At 43.7% G+C, this 19,654-nt stretch overlaps 1 protein-coding gene across 3 annotated transcripts; it reads left to right on the top strand.

The window, feature by feature from the left end:
• The first annotated feature begins 4,090 nt into the window (after positions 1-4,090).
• On the top strand, positions 4,091-19,426 carry REELD1 (reeler domain containing 1). 3 transcript variants are annotated; one of them, XM_045466438.1, is made up of 7 exons: positions 4,093-4,466; positions 6,163-6,403; positions 9,876-10,098; positions 12,247-12,410; positions 15,540-15,687; positions 16,211-16,274; positions 17,087-19,426. In XM_045466438.1, exons 2-7 carry the CDS (start codon positions 6,196-6,198, stop codon positions 17,693-17,695), a joined length of 1,416 nt encoding a protein of 471 aa, XP_045322394.1. In that variant the 5' UTR covers positions 4,093-4,466; positions 6,163-6,195; the 3' UTR covers positions 17,696-19,426. The 3 variants fall into 3 exon arrangements, with proteins under 3 accessions (XP_045322400.1, XP_045322394.1, XP_045322386.1); XM_045466430.1 differs by having other exon boundaries at positions 4,095-4,466; positions 15,375-15,687; XM_045466444.1 differs by lacking the exon at positions 6,163-6,403 and having other exon boundaries at positions 4,091-4,466; positions 15,375-15,687.
• Positions 19,427-19,654: the final 228 nt, after the last annotated feature.

The following is a 19,654-nucleotide window of genomic DNA, read 5'->3' as shown; positions in this document are numbered from 1 at the left end:
TTCTTTTCTTTTTCTTTTTTGTTTCCTGAGTATTTTAAATGTGGGTAGTCTGGACTGAGATATGCTGGAAGTGTAAAATATATACTGCGTAGCAAATACTGTGCAAAAAGAAAGCAAAATACCTTGCTAATGCTTTTTTATGTGATTGCATGCGAAATGGTAATGTTTTCAAAATAATGAGTTAGATCAAAGTATTATTAGAATAAATTGCACTTGTTTCTTTACTTTAAAAAAAAAGATAATTAGAGGGGTGCCTGGGTGGCTCAGTCGGTTAAGAGTCTTGACTCTTGATCTCGGCTCAGTTCATGATCTCATGGTTCATGGGATTGAGCCCCACATCCGCAGAGCCTGCTTGGGATTCTCTCTCTCCCTCTCTCTCTGCCCCTCCCCTGCTTGTGACTTTCTCTCTCTCTCTCTCTCAAAATAAACAAAGAGTTTTTAAAATGACAATTACAAGAATTTAAATTACATATGTGGCTTGAATTATGTTTCTTTTTTTAAAAAATATAATTTATTGTCCAATTGGCTAATGTACAGTGTGTAAAGTGTGCTCTTGGTTTCAGGGGTAGATTCCTGTGGTCCATCGCTTACATACAACACCCAGTGCTCATCCCAACAAGTGTCCTCCTCAATGCCCGTCACACATTTTCTCCACTCCCCTCCCTGCCCCCATCAACCCTCAGTTTGTTCTCTATATTTAAGAGTCTCTTATGGATTTGTCTCTCTCTGTTTGAAACTATTTTTTCCCCTTTCTCTTCCCCCACAGTCTTCTGTTAAGTTTCTCAAGTTCCACCTATGAGTGAAAACATATAATAATCTGTCCTTCCCTTACTGACTTATTTCACTCAGCATAATACCCTCCAGTTCCATCCACATTGTTGCAAATGGCAAGATTTCATTCTTTCTCATTGCCAAGTAGTATTCCATTGTATATATAAACCACATCTTCTTTATCCGTTCATCAGTTGATGACATTTGGGCTCTTTCCATGATTTGGTTCTTGTTGAAAGTGCTGCTATAAACACTGGGGTCCATGTGCCCCTGTGAATGCTTGCATTGTGTTTCTATTGGCCAGTGCTGATATAGAGAAACCTTCTATGCTCTCTGTGAGATTCTCAGGAGAGGATGTGGTTCAGCCCTGCCCGAGGAGGAGAGCCTCCCCACCATCAGGTGGCTGCTCTGGTACCAATCGGCTCTGTGGAGGGAGTGGTGCAGAGCATGCTGCTGACTCAGGGGAGGCTGGGGGTGTGATGGCAATGGAGGCCACATCCAGGATAAGATGTCCTCCTGGTATCCAAGGAAAAGTATTACATGGGAAAGTGGCAGGACTATTATTGAGCCATTTATGTTTGCTCTACCTCTTTGCCATTCCCTTTCTAACCTGCTAGCTGGCCTTTTAGGACCTCCACATCAGGAGAATTTGGGTTGCAGAACCAAAGCAGAAGTGTCAGTAGATTGCCCCTCCACCTATGGGGGGTAGACTAGGCCAGGTGACCAGGGAGGGGGAGGGAGAGCAGGGAGATTTTGGTCCTGAGACTAGGTGGGGAGTGAAGAGGTTAACCACGCTCCTCGTAGTAGCAGGGATCTGCCCTGCTTGTAGCAGTACCCAGTGGAGGGGGTGGTCGAACTTCAGAGAGGAGAGGCCACCCAGTTCATCTAGGGAGCCCCTCAGCCTGGCTGGACTTGAACCCTTCTTTTCTGGGAAGCATGTGAGCGAACAGCCTTTAAGTGACCACAAGAGCTTAGAAAACTAGGATAATAGCAATGGAAGTCCTTCACCCTAATATTCTAGGCCTACCAGATTCCCTTATGACTCAACAAAAGATGGAGATTTCCTCCCTTCTGCTGGGACAGAGGCTTAGAGGAGCCAGATTTACTCAGTTTGATTTCACTCTGCATCGGGAATACCAGAGGCCTAGGCCAAGGGAGCTCAACTTCTTTTGGTGGTTATAAGGTTAATTGCCTCATTCATACTTGCCATGACAAGCTAAGCGGGCCCCCTAAAATTACAGGGATAGGACTGTAGTCTCTGAATGAGTGCTTTCCTCATTAAGTCATTCACTTCCTTAAGATTTCTGGAATGGAAATTAGGCCTGATGGTACAGCCGTTGCTGTGTCTGGAGCCTCCTACTCCATATCACCCACAGGGTCCATGCTAGAATTTTCTCTTGGCACCCTACATTCAGCCAGTCACCACACCCTACCAAGTCTACTTCCAGAGGATCTCCTGAGTCCATCCCTCTGGTCCCGCACCATCATTGCTCACCCTCTCATTTCTTACTGGCCTGCAATACAGCAGGCTCCTCCACAGCCCTAATCTCTGGCTCTGGCTCTCGCTCTCCGGATGTTTCCAGAACTGCCTTCGTGGAACTCCAGCTGCCTGTCTTGCTGCTCTACTGCTTAAACAGCCACTGTAGCTCCTTTCTTTCTCACTGGATATGGTTTGGCCTCCTCACTATGATATGAAAATCCCTTCAGAGTTTGGATGCTTTCTTCCTCCCTTGCAACCTTCTCTCCGAGAACATCTCAAACACGCCAGGCCCTGTTCAGGACTCCACAGTCAAATTTCATAGGTGGAAAAATGAAAACAAACAAGCAAACACACAAAAAGCCCCTCAAATGAGTTCCAGTAAGGGAGAACTCAGAGAGCTGTCAGGAATGAAATTCGGTTGTGACTTGCCCTGTCACCCTATTCCAACCCTAGTTTGTCCTACCCTTTCAGCTTGAATGATCTGTGTTCCTTGAAAAGTCCCAATTCTCAAGGTAGCAGATTGGTTGCTGCCCAATCAGTGGGTTTCCTGGTCTCCGATAAGGTGGCCATCTCTGGCTAATCAGTCATGGTGACATGGGAGGTTGTTGTGTGGTGTGTGTGGGCTCTTCCACGGGCTGAGACCTGGGCAGATTCTCCAGAGCAGTACTTCTAGGCCTTAGTGTGCATATGAATCATCTGGGGAGCTTGTTAAAAAGCAGAAATGAACTCAGTGGATCCGCAGGAGGGCGGGAGTGGAGCTGGGAGTCTGCATTTCTAACAAGCTCTTGGGTGATGTTGATGCTCCTGGTCTATGGACCACACTTTGAACAGGGAGATTCTACAAGGGCTATAGTCAGGACATGGAGTAAAAAGTATTCAATACATTCCTCTTATTCTAGAGTGTTCTCTAATCTTTATTGCCATGAAAAAAAAATTCTGATCGGTGTTTAAGGTACAATTTAAATGTAACTTCTATGGAGGTTTTTTTTTTTTTTTTCTCTCATGGAGTTAATCGCATGTAAATCCTCTGTGATATCCCAATGATCATTTGCCTAATAGCTACGTGTATATATCTGTCCCCTCCATTTTTTGTTTATTCTATTTAATGTATTTACATACGGTTTTTCTTTGTGTACAGTTTTGATGTGCAATCTGAGTTTTAACCAGCTTGTACAGTTGTGTAACTACCACCGCGATAGGTTCAGAAGAGTTGCATGGCCCCCAGATTCCCTTGTGCTGCCCTCCTTGCAACCCCAGCCCCTGGCAACCACTGACCTGTTTCTGTTCCTATACTTTTGTCTTTTTCATAATGTTATATAAGTAGAGTCATACACCATGTAGCCTTTTGAGTCTCCTCCATTTTGCTGTATTTATGGACCTGAGATAATATGTAATTCATCTTTGTTTCTGCCCAGATAAATGCCTAGCATAAATTTGGTGTTCGGCTACTCCTATTAGCGGTTTGGCAATTTCTCTTGTATTGGAATCATCTGCAAGGCTTGCTGAGCCACAGAGTGCAGGAGCCCACCTCCAGAGTTTCTGATTCAGTAAGTCTGGAGTGGGGTCCAGGAATTTGCAATTCTTACAACTCCCAGATGATGCTGATGTTGTGCTCTGGGAGCCCCACTTTGAGAACCATTGACCCACAGGCTCTGTGCGATTATCAAACATCTCAGGAGATTGGTATATGCCTGAAAACTTGTGAATTCCAGCCTCAGTGCCATTGAAAGGGGAGGGAGTGTGCTTGTGGTACTTTTTTATACCACACGTGGCTCTCTGCTTTACCAGGGGTAACTTCTTCAGTTCACAGTGATTCAAGAAGCAGAGAACACTGAGATTTGCTTGATTCAGTCATTCTCCCCTTGGGAGGGAAACCAAGACGAACGCATCGACTCCTGTAGAGGATGCCAACGCCAGTCATAAGCTAAACCAGTTCCAGTTCTCTCTGGTTCTTCACACAGGCTCGAACAACGTTGGTGTGGAAACCATGTGTGAGTATGTGTGTGCCATCTTAGAGAAACCAATGCGATTAAGGCTGGATCTGGACTCTGAGGGACAGCTCCTGTGGATGCTGAGGATTAGCGGTAACAGCTGCTGTCCTGCCCATTAGAGGAGAAACAGAAGAGAGAAGAAAAGACTTGTTTAAAGGATGCATCCCTGCAACTCTGAGTGGGGGGAGCCTTTCCATCAAGGCTGAAGGAAAGTGTGATACTAGGTAAGTGGATGTCTTTCTGGGTTAGGTAGACGAGGTGCTGGTGGGAAAGCAGAAATCTCAAGATTTAAGGAGGAGAGGGTGGGAGTTGAGGCTGTGACCGTGGTCTGTGGGATGTGCCCTTCCCCCCTTCCCCTGTAGGCATCTGTGTTTGATCTGACCTGGGGAGAGGAGACCACCTTCTGCCATCTACAAAGGCTCAAGGGACATTTCCTTGTGGCCCTTCTGGAAGAAAATGGAAAAGGCCCTGTGTCCCCTCAACTGAGAATATGCTTTTACATTGTTCATTATTTCTTAATGTGTCTGGGAAACTGTAGGAATGGTCCTTTGTGGTGTAGAGGTTTTTGACTTTTTTGCCTCATGGAAGGCAAACCTAGTAGAGAGAGGTATTGTGCGAATTATTTGGGGTCATGTATTTGTAGCTACTTTCACTAAATTTTAAGTCTTTTATTTTTACCTTGTAAAACTAGCTTATTAGAGAGGGGGCTGTTGTTGCCATGTACTGCTCCTTAGATCAACGTATTAGCTGCCCTTTGAAAATTCTTGTGTATACAAACAATGTCAAAAAACCTACTTTTAAAAGATACCTGACCATTCTGAATGGTTTTTTTTCTTTAATTTTTTTTTTTTAAGTTTATGTATTTTTAGAGAAAGAGAGACAGCGTGAGCACAAGCAGGGTTGGGACAGAAAGAGGGGGGAGAGAGAATCCCAAGCAGGCCCACATCGTCAGCACAGAGCCCGATGCAAGGCTCAAATTGATGAACTGTGAGATCATGACCTGAGCTGAAACCAAGAGTTGGATGCTTAGCCCACTGACCAACCGAGGTGCCCTCTGAATGCTTATTCAGAGAGCAGTTTTCAACCTGTCGTATTTGCTATCTCTCACAATATTCTCATCTGAGAACTCCTTTTTTACACCATTTTGAATTCTTTCTGTTGATGGCATTACAGCTGGCAAACAAAAATGAAACTTACTCTATAAATGTTATTTTATCCAATCATTTGATTCTATTCCTGAGTCCTTTTTCTTTCTTTCTTTTTTTTTTTTTTTTTTCTGCCAATAAAGTTAACAATGGATCAGCTTGGTTGTAACTTTCTCTGCTCATCTTCTCTGTGAAAAAGTAGTGAAATAACTAAAGCCAGTCAACAGAAGGGAGGGCAAGAAGATATCAAAGTGTTGCAAATTTAACAGTTACTTCGAAATAATAGATAGTTGGCAGAAATTTTGTAACATTCAGCTCTGTAATTTACAAGTGTAGAGATAAGATACTAACCCAAGCCACCATATGCCATGTGGCCTGACCATATTGGAGTACTGGGTGATTCACTTCTGCAATAATGTATTATAGCTCACACTGCCCTTGGAGATCAGACAGCTTGTAAAGAGTTCACATTAGGATACAAATATTTTCTGGTCTTATTTCCTTGACTTAATCAAATCCTCCCTTTGAAAAGAAACAGTCTAGTCTTGTAAGAAAATTATAAGACAGGCTTAAAAAAAATATTTAGAAATGAAACACTTTCTACACATCTTTTTGATCTTGACCTTGAACCCTTGAAATCTGGGGAGGCAGCACTAAAGCTATCTCAGGTTTAAAGGCAGTGTGGGATTCAGGTCGGTTAAAGGCAGTGTGGATTCAGATCAGTCACATTCAAAACGACGTCATATTATTTTCTTACATAACATCTTGATTGAAGCTGTTACTTCTCGTGACGCAAGATAAGGGGAGGATGAGGGTCCCCACTGCCCTCACAGGCTGGGCTTGTGCAGCTCTCTGCCTGGCTTCCTGCTCAACTGCCTTTTCTCATGGTGCCGGCTCGGTGGCCTGTCAGGACATGCAGCCCAAGCACCTTCAAGCCCAGCCTCAGAACCCCGGCACACACCACATCACCATTCATACCAGCAGATCTTCCTACTTACCGGGAGACATCGTTCCAGGTATGTATGGGAGAGCTTTGAGAGACCCCCAAACCCTAGTGACAAATTCCAAGTTGTACTTGTCCCAAGCATGTGTTTTCTTGGCTAAAGTTTGACTTCATCCTAAAAAGCAATTATTGAGCCAAAGATACGTATGAACTATTTGTATCATGGAAACCACATAAATAATCTCTATATTGATACTCATTTTTACAAGCGGGCACAAATAGCATTACAATAAAAAAGTATCCATCCTTCTAAGATACAAACTTCATGTATCGTGTGTGTTCGTGCGTGCGTGTGTGAAATAGACTTTAGCTTCTCCTTATTTAAAACGAAAGTTATTTGCAGAGTGAAAAGAGTATTTCCTGCTATTTTAGTTTAGGTGCCTGCAAAAACCGAGAAGGAACTTGAGTGAAGGTAGTTTATGTGGGCGATGATTCCAGGAAGTACAGATGAGGAAAGGGAGACAGGGAAGAGAGAGACACCAGTAAGAAGTGCGAGACTAGGCAGGTCACTGCCATGGACAACTGGGACTCAATTCCAGTGGAGACCATCTAAGAAACCACACAAAACACACCTCTGAATCATCTCTCAGGAGGTTGGAGGGACCAGGGCACTTACGGGTGGAGGGTAGCGTCCCCACCACACATATACACTCACACACACACACACACACACACACACACACACACTTCAGAGTCATGCCTGCTTACCTCGGACCAAGCTCCCAGCAGAAAAAGCAGAGAAGAAATCTGCAGGTACTGGAAACAGTAGCTGAGTGTAGACAGAAAAGCATCTGTGCAACCACATGTGAACTCAAACATATCAGCAGTGTTTGCTCTACCCCCTTTTGATTTTGCTAATTCTTTTGATGTCAATTAGGGGAAATAAATTAAAATAAAATTTACTCTATAAATATCATTTTATCCAATCGTTCTGCTCTATTGGTACGTGTGGGGAAAAAGCATGTGAGTAAAATATTGGCCCTCCACAGCAACATATTCCCCAAACTGAAATACAGGCTATTCTAACAGAGCTTCCCAAACTTTATCATATCACAACACAGCTAGAAAATGATAATACGTGTAGTGCATGCTGGGGCAAAGGCAAGAGGCTACTCAAGGCTGAGGGCAACTTTTCTGGGGCTCCAATCACCACAGTATGCACCCAGGCACCAGCATGAAGGGATCAATATATCAGCACCCCTGTGTTCTGTGGCTAAAGGAATGAAAATGGTAAAAAAAAAAAAAAAAAAAAAGAAGCTGTAAAAAGTGACCCAAAATACTGTGACACCCAAAACTCTAATAAAAGGTGACCTGAAGGAAAAGTGATTGTATTGTTATTGGAAGTAAAACAACGTACATAATAAAGAGCTGGAGGGAACACTTCATGGATCCCACTTTATTGTGCTAGGATCACCCTGTTTACTTTTCTTTTCTTTTTTTTTCTGAGACCCCACACTAATCCATGAGCTCCTTGAAGGTAAGGACCGTATTGTCCTATTCATGGATGTATGCTCAATGCCTAGTACAGTGCCTAGTTTTAAATAATAACTAAATATTGTACAAATGTTTATTAATGAAAGTTCAATTGCAACGGAAAATAAAATGATCGCAGACACTAAGTTGCATTTAGCACGCCTATAAAGTTATACCCATGATTTTAGCAACTCATTTAATTACAAACGAGCTTGCCATATTATTTATGTCTGTAAGAAAAATTCCTGCAAGTGAAATTGCTAGATCAAAGGGAGACTGCATTTCTGGGCTTTTTGGTGTGTGGTAAAATATACGTAACAAAACATTTGCCATTGTTATTGAAGTACACCATTCAGTGACATAATTTCACAATGTTGTACAACCATCACCATTATCCATTTCCAGAACTTTTTCATTACCTCAAGCAGAAGCTCAGTAGCCATTAAATAATAATCTCCATCTTCCAGACCCTGGTCACCTCTATAATCTTTCTGTCTTTATGATAGTTTACCTGCTCAGGTACCTCGTATGAATGAATTATGCAACATGTTCATTTTGTGTCTAGCTAATTTCATTTACTGTAATGTTTTCTAGGCCTTTCCATGTTGTAGCATGTATCAGAGGTAACTGAATTTTAAATATGGAAAATATTATTAGGTTACCTGCCCCCTCGAAGAGTTGGATGGTTTATGGTACTAACAGTAGTGAATGAGTGTCCTAGTTTTTCCACAGTCCCATCAATAATGGTTATAATTACACATTTTAAAATTTGTGAACGTGGTAGGTTTAAAATAGTGTCTCATTGATAATTATTTTCTAAATCACGATTGACCTTGCTTTGTTCTGTTTGTGTCCTTTGCTAAATTTAAGGTTGGTCATCTTTTTATTGATTCACTAATCCTCTTTGTATTTGCCTGTTTTGTATCTTTACAAATACTTTTCTTAGTTTATACTTTGTCTTCTGATTTCTCCTATGTTCATAATTTTTTAAACCATCTTTTTCTTTCTGGCAACTGGGTTTTTCTCAGGCATTCCAAACTACAATATTTTTACAAACCACATTTTTCCTAGTTTTTTCTATTTCTTTTTTTTTTTTTTTTAATAATGTTTATTGGGGCGCCTGGGTGGCTCAGTCGGTTGGGCGGCCGACTTCGGCTCAGGTCATGACCTCACGGTTTGTGAGTTCGAGCCCCACATCGGGCTCTGTGCTGACAGCTCAGAGCCTGGAGCCTGTTTCTGATTCTGTGTCTCCCTCTCTCTGACCCTCCCCCGTTCGTGCTGTGTCTCTCTCTGTCTCAAAAATAAGTAAACGTTAAAAAAAATTTTTAAAAAATGTTTATTTATTTTTGAGAGAGACAGAGAGAGAGAGAGAGAGAGTGGGGAAGGGGTAGAGAGATAGACATAGAATCTGAAGCAGGCTCCAGGCTCCCAGCTGTCAGCAGAGAGCCCCACATGGGGCTCAAACTCAGGAATTGTGAGATCACGACCTGAGCCTAAGTCAGATGCTTAACCGACTGAGCCTCCCAGGTGCTCCCCGCTCTTTATTTTTAATTTTTTTTTTTTTAGTGTTATGTATTTCATTTTTACATAACTTTGATCTAAATCAAATTTATTTTGGGCATGAAAGAACACTTCAACTCCCCTCCCCTTAATGAATTGTTTACTCTCTGAGGGCTTGTCTTAAGCTTTTAGTTTTGACAATACCCATATAAAATCACCAAATGGAACCACACATTAAGAGTGCTCACCCTGGGGCGCCTGGGTGGCGCAGTCGGTTAAGCGTCCGACTTCAGCCAGGTCACGATCTCGCGGTCCGTGAGTTCGAGCCCCGCGTCGGGCTCTGGGCTGATGGCTCAGAGCCTGGAGCCTGTTTCCGATTCTGTGTCTCCCTCTCTCTCTGCCCCTCCCCTGTTCATGCTCTGTCTCTCTCTGTTCCAAAAATAAAAAACAAAAACGAAAAAAAAAAAAAAAAAAAAAGAGTGCTCACCCTGAATGGATGTGTTCCGTTGCAGTGACCGTGAGAAGCAGTCGGGATTTCATGGGATTTCTACTACAGGCTCGAAGAGTCTCTGATCATCAAATAGCTGGCACTTTTGTTTCCATCCCTCCTCATTCCAAACCGATGGCTTGTTTTCAAGAGGCTGACACAGTCACCCACTCTGACAAGTCCCGGAAGAGAAACCTGGCCTTCGAGTGGCAGGCTCCTGCCCAGCCTGTGGGGGATATTAGATTCCTGTAAGAGTGAGTTAAGTGTTGCTTCTTAGTAATGGAGCCTTACACTTCGAAGAGAGGGGGTCTCTCCTCTCCTTTCCTTCATGCTTTGTCCCCTACTCCAGCCACCTAATGACAAGGACAGGGTCATGAGGACTGCCCCAACTAGACAGCCTATGCAGAGGCTAGCTAACAAGGAACTTACCCCCAGCTTCCCACTTTGTCGTTATCCATGGCTCAGGAGTACGTGATTTCCCTTCCTCTCTGGGCACAGATGCATCTTGGCCGACCTCTCCAGGAAATAATGGCCAGACAACAAAAGAAGGGCCAGTGGGAGAGTGGGGAAAACTGAGAAAGACAGAGGCTGAGGCATACAGACAAGTAGACACTTCCCTGGGCCCAGAGAAAGCCACTGAGGTCTCCTTGCCTTGCCTGTGGTCTAGCAAATGGGCATATTAATGACAGCACATACCTCAAGGGTTTGTATAGGGATGAAAGAGCCAATATAGGCAAAATGCTTACAATGGTTCCCGGCAACAGCAAACTCCATTTATACATCATTACTCAAAATGAGACACTTGCTTTGCCATTCTTTTCAGACACTTGTGTTTACCAAGAAAGAGATTTTTTTTTTAACTCTTGGGAAAGGGTATGCTCTCCTCAGTTTCTTTCCCCCACACCCCTATGTATATGTATATATATATATAGATATAGATATAGATACATATATAGATACATATCTATATCTATATCATCTATATATGGGAGGCTTATATATATATAAGGGGGAGGCTGTGCCTGAAGGTGGAGGCATCCAGACTCCATGTTGTCTTCCCCTCCAGATTTTGCCTTTGGCACTGGGAACAATGAAATATGAGCACCACTGCCTGCCCCCTGTCCCCACAGTGACCCTTTTCCATCATTTCCTGGTGGACTAAGTCAACAGACAGGACAGCAAGGAAGAAAACCCTGTGCCATAATGATTTTGCCCATTCGGGAAGGCCACTATCCATCCACTTGACTGTTGGTGCAACCCAGCTTCTGCCTGGGGCTTTGGTTCTGATCCAATGCAAGGGAATGTGTGTGATTTAGAGTCCTTAAATATGTGGAGTTGCTTTTATTTCTCAAATCACCTCCATTTCCAGATTTGCCATCATAGCTGCTCAGTGCTACATAGTAAATAGTTTAGGAACTATTATTTCCATTTGACAGTAAAGGCACTTGAGCAGAAGCCTCTCCCAAAGTCACCCTGTGTTGGCTCACCTCCCGGATCCTTTCCCATGCTAGAAGTGATGGTGTGCATGAGGCCTGAGCCATGACTCTTACTTGTACCCTAACACTTTGGGTGGCCTCAACTAAATTAATCACATTTTTATAACTGCCTTCTGAATATTTAAAATGAGAAAAATGCTAGTAGCCAATAATCCCTACCTCAGTGAAATTTTGGGGAGAATAAATGGAAAACTGTGAAGGTGATTTTCACAAAAGAAAGCCATAAGTATTCAAAATATTAGAGTACCAATGATGTATCTCTAATGTTTAATGGAATCTACAATTACAACAGAACCATGCAATTGTACAACAGAATTATGAAAGTTTCAATTAACAGAGTAATTCAATTAACAATAGACCAGGAATGGCTAATAATAAAGTTGAAAATGGAAACTTTTGAGTCTAAACAGTTCAAGAAGACACCTTTTTGTCAAAATGAGGTTTTTAATGAGTATATTTATTCAGGAGGGTCATTGATTTATACATATCCTTTCCTGTGTTAATTATTTGCTGCTGTTGAGTTTTGGGTTTTTTAAAAAAAAATTTTTAACATTTATTTATTTTGGAGAGACAGAGAGAGACAGTGCGAGCAGGAGAGGGGCAGAGAGAGAGGGAGACACAGAACCCAAAGCAGGCTCCAGACTCTGAGCTCTCAGCACAGAGCCCAATGTGGGGCTTGAACTCACAAATCGCAAGATCACTACCAAGGCCGAAGTCGGACGCTTAGCCGGCTGAGCCACGCCAGGCACCCCGAGTTTTTATTTCTAAATAGAGTGGAGTCACCCAAAGGACAATACAATCATCTCTTCAGTTTTTCTATTCATTTAGACTTTTATTCTTCTTCAGGTATTATTTAAGGGAAACTAAATCCTCGAATCATTTTGCTTTCTTTTTCCACAGTTTATCAGTGGTCCAGTCATATTTCGTTTACTGGGAGAGAATTGAATCCCCTGTGATGTCTCAACAGACACGCAGCAGAGCCCATCGTGATGGCCCCGTGCAGCCCAGCTCACCGATGCCAACCCCTGGGTGGAGGCCAGAGGGAACGGAAGGAATCGCCCCAGGTACAGCTTGCCATGGGCCTCAGAAGCCTGATTGGCATCATTATTTTTATAGCTATCTATTTTCACTTAGAAATTATGGCCGCTGGTCCCGGTTCTGGCAACATAGGCAATAAACACCTGCCTCCACCGGCTGCTGCAGTTCTCGGGGACACAGCCGCAGTTGGGAGGGGACACTTGCCCGTGCTGTTTGTTGTGGCAAACAGACTTTGTGTGGTTCAACCTCCCAAATCAAAGTGGGCCCTGCGGTGGACAGTTAGATTCTGCTACAGAGCCAAAGAACAGCACCTACCTCCCTCTACCCCCGCACCTACCGGTCATCACGGTGTCTCAGCGGTTTCCTTCAAACCCCTGGAGCTACACAGGGAGCACAAGAAAGAGATGATCTTTTCTTCTTTTTGTATAAAACCTCATTCAGCTTTAATTGTTACTTTCCATGGTAGGTAGCTGGCTCTTTGCAGCCTGGGTTGGAAAAGGGAATCAGGAATGAGAGGCTGTTTGGATGGCAATGGACTTTTTCTTGGCTCATCACATAACTTGAGACTCCATTGGCCTGTGAACTTCTGAAACAAAACAAAATGAAACAAAGCAGGGGCACCTGGTTGGCTTAGTCGGTAGAGCATGCAACTCTTGGCCTCAGGGTCATGAGGTCAAGCCCCACAATGGGTGTGGAGCCTACTTAAAAAATAAAACAAACAAACAAAAAACTAACCAGCCAGAGAATAAAGTGGTCATCTGAAAATTCCTGGTGATACGAAACTCATTTCCATTATTTATTTCTAGTTAAGTGCTCCAAATGGATGCACTCTTAAATTCATCCAGCCACCTGCACAGAAGATCCAATCTGTAATCCTCACGATCCCACTTTGCTTTATTCTGTCCTTTGTTTTTGGCCAACATGATGGTGTCTGACGTTGCTCAGTCTGGCAGACCCAGGCACAGAGCTCACCCTGGGCCACTCTCCCTACTGCCCAGCACACTCCTCCAACGTTCCCAGCAAGCTACTCCCAAAAGCAGATTAAGATCTCAGGGTCTGGCAGCGTGGCCTAAAGAAGACCCTGCAAACTCAATGTGTGTTTGAAGTCTCATGTTTTATTTTATATATCATGCAAATGTTGCATTTTAATCCCAAGCATGTTTGTTTTAATATGAAGATGAGTAAAAGTGAGGTGTCAGGAAGTTGCATCATGTTGGCCCTGCAGCCTGTCTTAGGATGTTACTGGGAACCTTGTCCCTTGGGGGGGCCGGTGGCAGACTCCCATCTGAGCAGCTAAGGGTAAACTCCTTATTACACTGCACACATTCCTCACCTTCTGGCCTAGCCTGTTTTCCTGCCCATTTCTCTACACAGATCCCAGTATTTCCCAAAGGAAAAACTAGTGTGTGTGTGTGTGTGTGTGTGTGTGCGCGCGCCTGTGCATTGAGATGGGAGAGGGGAAGGGGTGTCATTTAGCAAAGTGAAATAGATTTCTTAACTGTGAGAGACTGCAGTAGGCAAATTACAAATTATGAATTTTCGCATTAGGAAGATGGTATATTGTATTTCCCAAACTTAGTTCCCAATAGACCCTCAGAACACTTCAGGGCCTGATCTTCATGTTTTGCCTTCAGACGTTTCCTCAAACCGGGCTCTTCCTCCTGATAATCTGTTTATCTTTCAGGGGGAGGTTCAAATATCTTCTTTGTGAAACTTTCCCCGTACGTTTGGGGAGGCAAATGTAATTGTCTTCTTAATTCTGGTTTTTAAGCTCTCATCACACTGTAATTGATAAGGTCGGGCATCTAAGAGTCTCTCCTCCTAGATTTTGAGTTCAGAACCAACAGTTGCTACCATGCAGCATTTCTGTATCCCCAGGCTTCGCAGGAATGCCCGTCACACAATGAATCTGCGGGAAATGGCCGAATGCCTTTAGAGTTCAGGCAAGAATCTAAAACTGTCAACTTTTGCCACGTTCCGTATGTCTGTTAGGCTTCTTTGCTTTTCACTTCATCCTCAATGGTTCTGAGTGATGAAGGCTTTGGATAAGAGTGGCACAAAAAGAAAAAAAAAAAGCATTCCAATCCAGTTAGAACCCTGGCCTGAGAAACCTCAGCTAATGTGTTTTTGTTTTGTTTTTGTTTTTTGCAAACACCATCCTTGGCATCCTAACAGTTATCATGGTAAGCCCTCAGGGTGCCTTGCACCTGTGCCAGGCGCTGTGTTCCATGATTCTACATCAGTGATTTTATTTCACTCCTCAGCAGCCCTATGCTCTAGGTACCATTATTGGTACCATTTTGCAACAGAAGAAACTGATGCTCTGGGAGGACTTGCCCCAAACCAGGAGGTAGCAGAGTGGGGAATTGAACCCAGACAATAATCTGACTCTAAAACTGGTCTTGCTTACTTGCTGCTCTGTTTCTAATTTTTATTTCTAATGCTCTGGGCCGTCGTGTTGGCCAGTCATGGATGGGAAATGAGATGGCGGAGAGCAGGGCAGGGGCAGTGATCTCATCTCTGCCCATGGCACAGGCTCAAGTCATTATCATCACCAGGTTATCGTTTCCTCTTAATACTATGGCAAGAAAGATCGAGGGCTTTTAAAAATCTTTGATTTGTGGAATTCTGATTTTTTTTTTCCTAGCTAGAAGCAGTTTTGGGTAGAGGTAAGGAAAAAACAACAACAGTGGTCATAGTGGTTTCTATATTCCTTGAGTGATGACTGTTAAGAATGTACAGGTCCAGAGGGCCAGAAGCTTACTATTTATAAAAATGTTAGAAATCGAGTCCTTTGCCACTTGGCCAGGGGCTTATATTACTGGGCAGATGATCGTTTTGTTGATATTTTTGAGTGGTCCAAACTTAATTTTTTGTCCCCAAGGTACCTTGGTCTCTAGTATTTGCCCCATTATCATAGTTGTTTATTCTAATCAGTATGAGGAAAATGCTCTCACTCTCTTTTGTGGTGTCTTTGGATCTCTGCTTAGCTTCCAGTCCCCCCACCACTCTTCCCCAGCAGCGTGCAGACATCTTTGCTGTTGCCCTAACTAGAGCTACAGAGGAGAACAGCTTAGATTCTTCTCCTGCCAGTTTTTGGGTGATGGAATTTCCTGGGGGCACAGAGACTCTGTTGCAATCATCTTCACACACAGCTACTGCAATCAGCAATGGCCAGCAACCCAGAGGGGACAGAAGCCCAACCCTAGAACCATCCTTGGATGTCCGTGGGCTGGAGAGACTCATGGCTCCCGGGAGATTCTCCTCAGAGGGCATTGCTTCCAGCCCTAGCACCTACTTCAGGTAATGGATCAGGGGTGGACCATTCAGTAAGGTGGTAGGATGAGGCCAAACAGTGGGGTGCTGAGAAAACATACATTTCTTGGTGTCTGACAGAAAAGACCTCACCATATTTATTCTTAAGTGCACAAGAAACCCTGATTGTAGAAGGGCTACTGGTCAAAAGGACTGGGTATGAAAATCACCTAGGGAAACTGTATTCTCCTGGCCAGGGTGAGATCCCTGAGATGCTGCTATAAATAAAATAAGATACAAATATACATTTTATAGCTTAGATATGTAAATTTATAATATATAAATACGTATTTTATGTAAAATAAATAAAAGCATTCAGTGAGTCTTTGTTGCTATCCTCACTAGCCTCTTCCCCACCCCATCTCCTTTTCCTCTTCAGCCCTCAGCTCCAAACTCAGAAGTCTTTCCAAAGAAATCTGATTTTACCAGCATACATAGCAATGGTAGGAAATGCTGCTTTTTGATCCATATACTTAGTGACCCCGTCTCAGCCCTCTGTCCTTCTCTTTAGGACTCAGGATGATCCAAGCTTTGGTTCATTGGAAACTTGCCTGCCCTCGGATACAGATGAACAGGTAATAGCCCTGGCTGTGCATGGTTGATGAGGCTGATATTTTGATCCAGTGTGGGAAGTTCCAGGCTGGGAAAGCAAAGCTATTATACTAGTAGCCAAAATTTGAGAGAAGGACTCAAGGGTATGATATATATTCAGCATCTTTTTACCAATCAATACCAGCCTTTCTGTTATACACAGTGTCTCTGATGTTATTGACAATTGTAGAAATTGATAGTTTTAGTTATTTGTTTTCCCACTTAGCCTCAGTTAATAATTCTTGTCTTTCCACCTCTCCACCCCCACTTTTTAACATTGGCCTCAAAACACCACGTATGGTTCCAGAGGTTAGATCAATGGGCGGTATAAAATATACATGCCCACTGATTTACTATTCCTTTGAAGTCTTAAAAGGAACACAAAATAAAACATGGTATAATATTCCTACTCAAATTTATTGGAACCTACAGCAAGATTAAATGTCTTCTTTCATGGGTCCTAGCATAAAAAGACAGTCAAAGCTTTCTGCCATTGGAGATGATAATCACCCAAATTGGTCTGGAAACCTCTTAAAGGACCCTAAGTTTATTCTCGTAACTGGCCTCTATGCTCTCTTTGTGGGGTTTCCATTAGCTACCTCATCCCCATCAACCACAAGGGCATATCTATCTACTTGGGCATTTTATTCTGAGCTCTTTTAGGACCAGGCACAAGGTTGGGTTTTCAGCTGCTGCCTGGGCTTCTTTAAGGATCCCAAGTTAATTGGGAAGTTCAGTGGCAGCTTGGAAGAAGACTAGATCCTTTGACTTCTTTTTTTTCCCTTTGCTTTTCTAGGACAAGATGGAATCCTCTAATAGGACTGTGATGAGGTCCCGTCTGTCCACTGTCCATCTTACCTATCCTCGGCATTTCTGGTCCTCTGAAGCATTCACTGGGAGTGAGGCTAGGGCAGCCACCTCAACCCCTGTCTTCCACACTTCTGCCACTTCTAGGCCACCTGCTGCAGGCAGCCAGTCAGAGGCATCTAGGCCTTCTGCCAGCTTCTTACCTCAGTCGAAGTACAAGGAGCCCAGAGTGGGGGAGGGAAATGGAAGGGGCAGAGGGGGATACCCCAGGAAACCCAACCCAAGGCCTGAGGTTGAGCAAGAGGGACACAGTGCCCCTTCGGGGCTCCAGCTCAGGACTTCCCAGCTGGGAATCCTGCTTTGCCTTTCAGCCACCTTGGGCATGGCCCTGGCTGCTGGCCTTCGCTACCTGCATGCCCAATATTGCCACACTCAGACGGAAGTATCCTTCAGTGAGCCTGCTGGGGATGCTATTACCAGCAGCAATGGAGGCGAGACTGTGCATGTCAGGAAGATCGGGGAGAACAGTTTTGTTTCAGTTGAAGTGGAATACAACTGGATCACTTCCTCTGTGGGTAGTGAGAAAACAGTCCTCTGAGAAGATCGTGGTACTAGGCAGGCCTCTGAGTGGCTGTCCCTAGACCCTGCGGTGTCTCAGCCAGAACAGAGCTAATGAGAATAGCTGATGAGGACAGGGGCTCCCTGTGCCCCCATCAGTGAGCAGTTAGTGGAGGAAGCTGTGAGCAGACCGTTTTATCAACAGAGGGAGTTCTGCCCAAGCTTTGTTGTCTTAACATCTGTAATTTAGCTGCTTTTTTTTTCTTTTCACAATTAGACGTTCTGTTTGAAGAGTTAAACTCCACACAATGAATATTGTATAACCTGCTCATTAACTAGACTCCTGTGGCCGCCAAGCTTCCTCTGTTGCCTTAAGGAACCTGCAGAAATAGAAATTCTGTCCCTCCTCAGTATGTCAGCCTCATCCCTTCCAACTCTTTGAAAAAAAAAAAAAAAAAAAGTAATGTTGGGGTTGTGTCTCTTGCAAGAAAAAGAACCGTGGCCCTCACTTTGCCTCTCCAAACCACCCCAGAAGAAGTTTCATTTTCAACACTGGCTCTGCTTTCGTTGACTAGGTGAGTGCAAGGGTATTCAGTCTTCTTGGAAACTCAGAAGCCTGGAAAATCCCCTTGGAAATTGATCTGAAGCAAGGAGAGTTTGAGAGAGCTCGACTGAACACATCTGTGGGAAAACGTATACATGCTGCATAAACACCAGAGTGGGGTAAGCATGCCTCTTCATCAGGTGTAAATGGATCTGAGACTTCCCATCCATTTGCACTTGATGGGAGGCTTATGAATCCTAACAGCTAGCAAACATGTTGCCTTTTGCCAAAGGTCAGGCTGAAAAAAAACTGATGATCCCACAGTTTGAAGAAGAGCCTCTATGCATCTTTTCAGGGAGAAAAGGAAGACAGCATTGTGGACAAAGTCCATTTTCCTGCTCTTGTGATTTATGAAGATCACTTTGATTTAGGACGTGTCCCATAGATACTGTGTGGGGTCAACAGGTTTGACTATAACTTTTGAATATACTCACCTAATATGACACGTAGAAATTAGCTGCCTTTTCAGAGCTAGACCTGCTACAGAGTCACAAAGCATTTTAATGTAGAAACGGAAAAACACTACACATCTGGCAAGGGTGTTTATTCATCCAGCACCTAGATCGTACAGGTAGTGTGCTAACTGCATACATTTTCACATTTAACTTTCACAATAACTTAATGAGGAAAAAGTGTAGTAACTTGCCAAAGAGAGAGAGGCTTTCATGACATCTCAGTTCAACAATAAAAACATTTTTTAAAAAAAACTGGGGTGTGGGAAAGAGCTAGATCCTGCTGTTTTTCCAGCCTCTTATAGCTCACTGGGCACTAATACCATGATTGTTTCCTCCTGGATTCTGGGCTAGGCAGATCTGTCCCATCTTTAGACAAGTGCCTCATTAGGACCAGGGAGACCTAGGTAATTGTGTGTTCACAAATGAAAGTGTTCTAGGAATGCTGTGGAAATGAGTGAATTTACTGTACTCCAATGGCAGCCACAGATACCCTTTTACATATCTCGCCCTCCTCAAATGAAATCCTCCCCGAGATGCAGACGAGTGGAGAGCTCTCCTCTGACCATCACATCAGATGGCCAAGTGCACTACACGTACACCTTCAAGACCTTACCTGTCCAAGAGGACATTTTCCTGGGAAAACAAACTGTTGTCTATTTGTTTCACAACTGTTTGTGAAATAAACTATCCCCAAACTCAGTGGTTTAAAATAGCCACGACCACCACCACTTGTCGTCCATCACAGTTCTAGGGTTGGCTGGGCTCAGCTGGGCAGTTCATCCGTTCCATGTGTTCTTGACTGAGCTAGAACACCCAAGGTGACTCACTCACGTGGCTGGCAGTTAGTCGCTGGCTGATGGCTGGGGCTCAGCTGGGGCTGTTGATGAATGTAGGCAGCAATTTGTTCCTTCTCTTCCTGGTTTCTTACATCATGATGGCT

Source organism: Leopardus geoffroyi, chromosome B1 (assembly GCF_018350155.1).
Source record: "Leopardus geoffroyi isolate Oge1 chromosome B1, O.geoffroyi_Oge1_pat1.0, whole genome shotgun sequence".
NCBI lineage: Eukaryota > Metazoa > Chordata > Mammalia > Carnivora > Felidae > Leopardus > Leopardus geoffroyi.
The sequence above is the reverse complement of the archived record's forward strand: the minus strand, read 5'-3'. Positions and strand labels throughout refer to the sequence as shown.

Bases quoted from the DNA above. Each gene is read 5' to 3' on its own strand.
- REELD1 (XM_045466430.1), top strand. From the start codon at position 6,196: ATGAGGGTCCCCACTGCCCTCACAGGCTGGGCTTGTGCAGCTCTCTGC. The intron at 12,411-15,374 runs GTACAGCTTGCC...ATCTCTGCTTAG, and splicing joins AACGGAAGGAATCGCCCCAG to CTTCCAGTCCCCCCACCACT. The intron at 15,688-16,210 runs GTAATGGATCAG...CCTTCTCTTTAG, and splicing joins AGCCCTAGCACCTACTTCAG to GACTCAGGATGATCCAAGCT.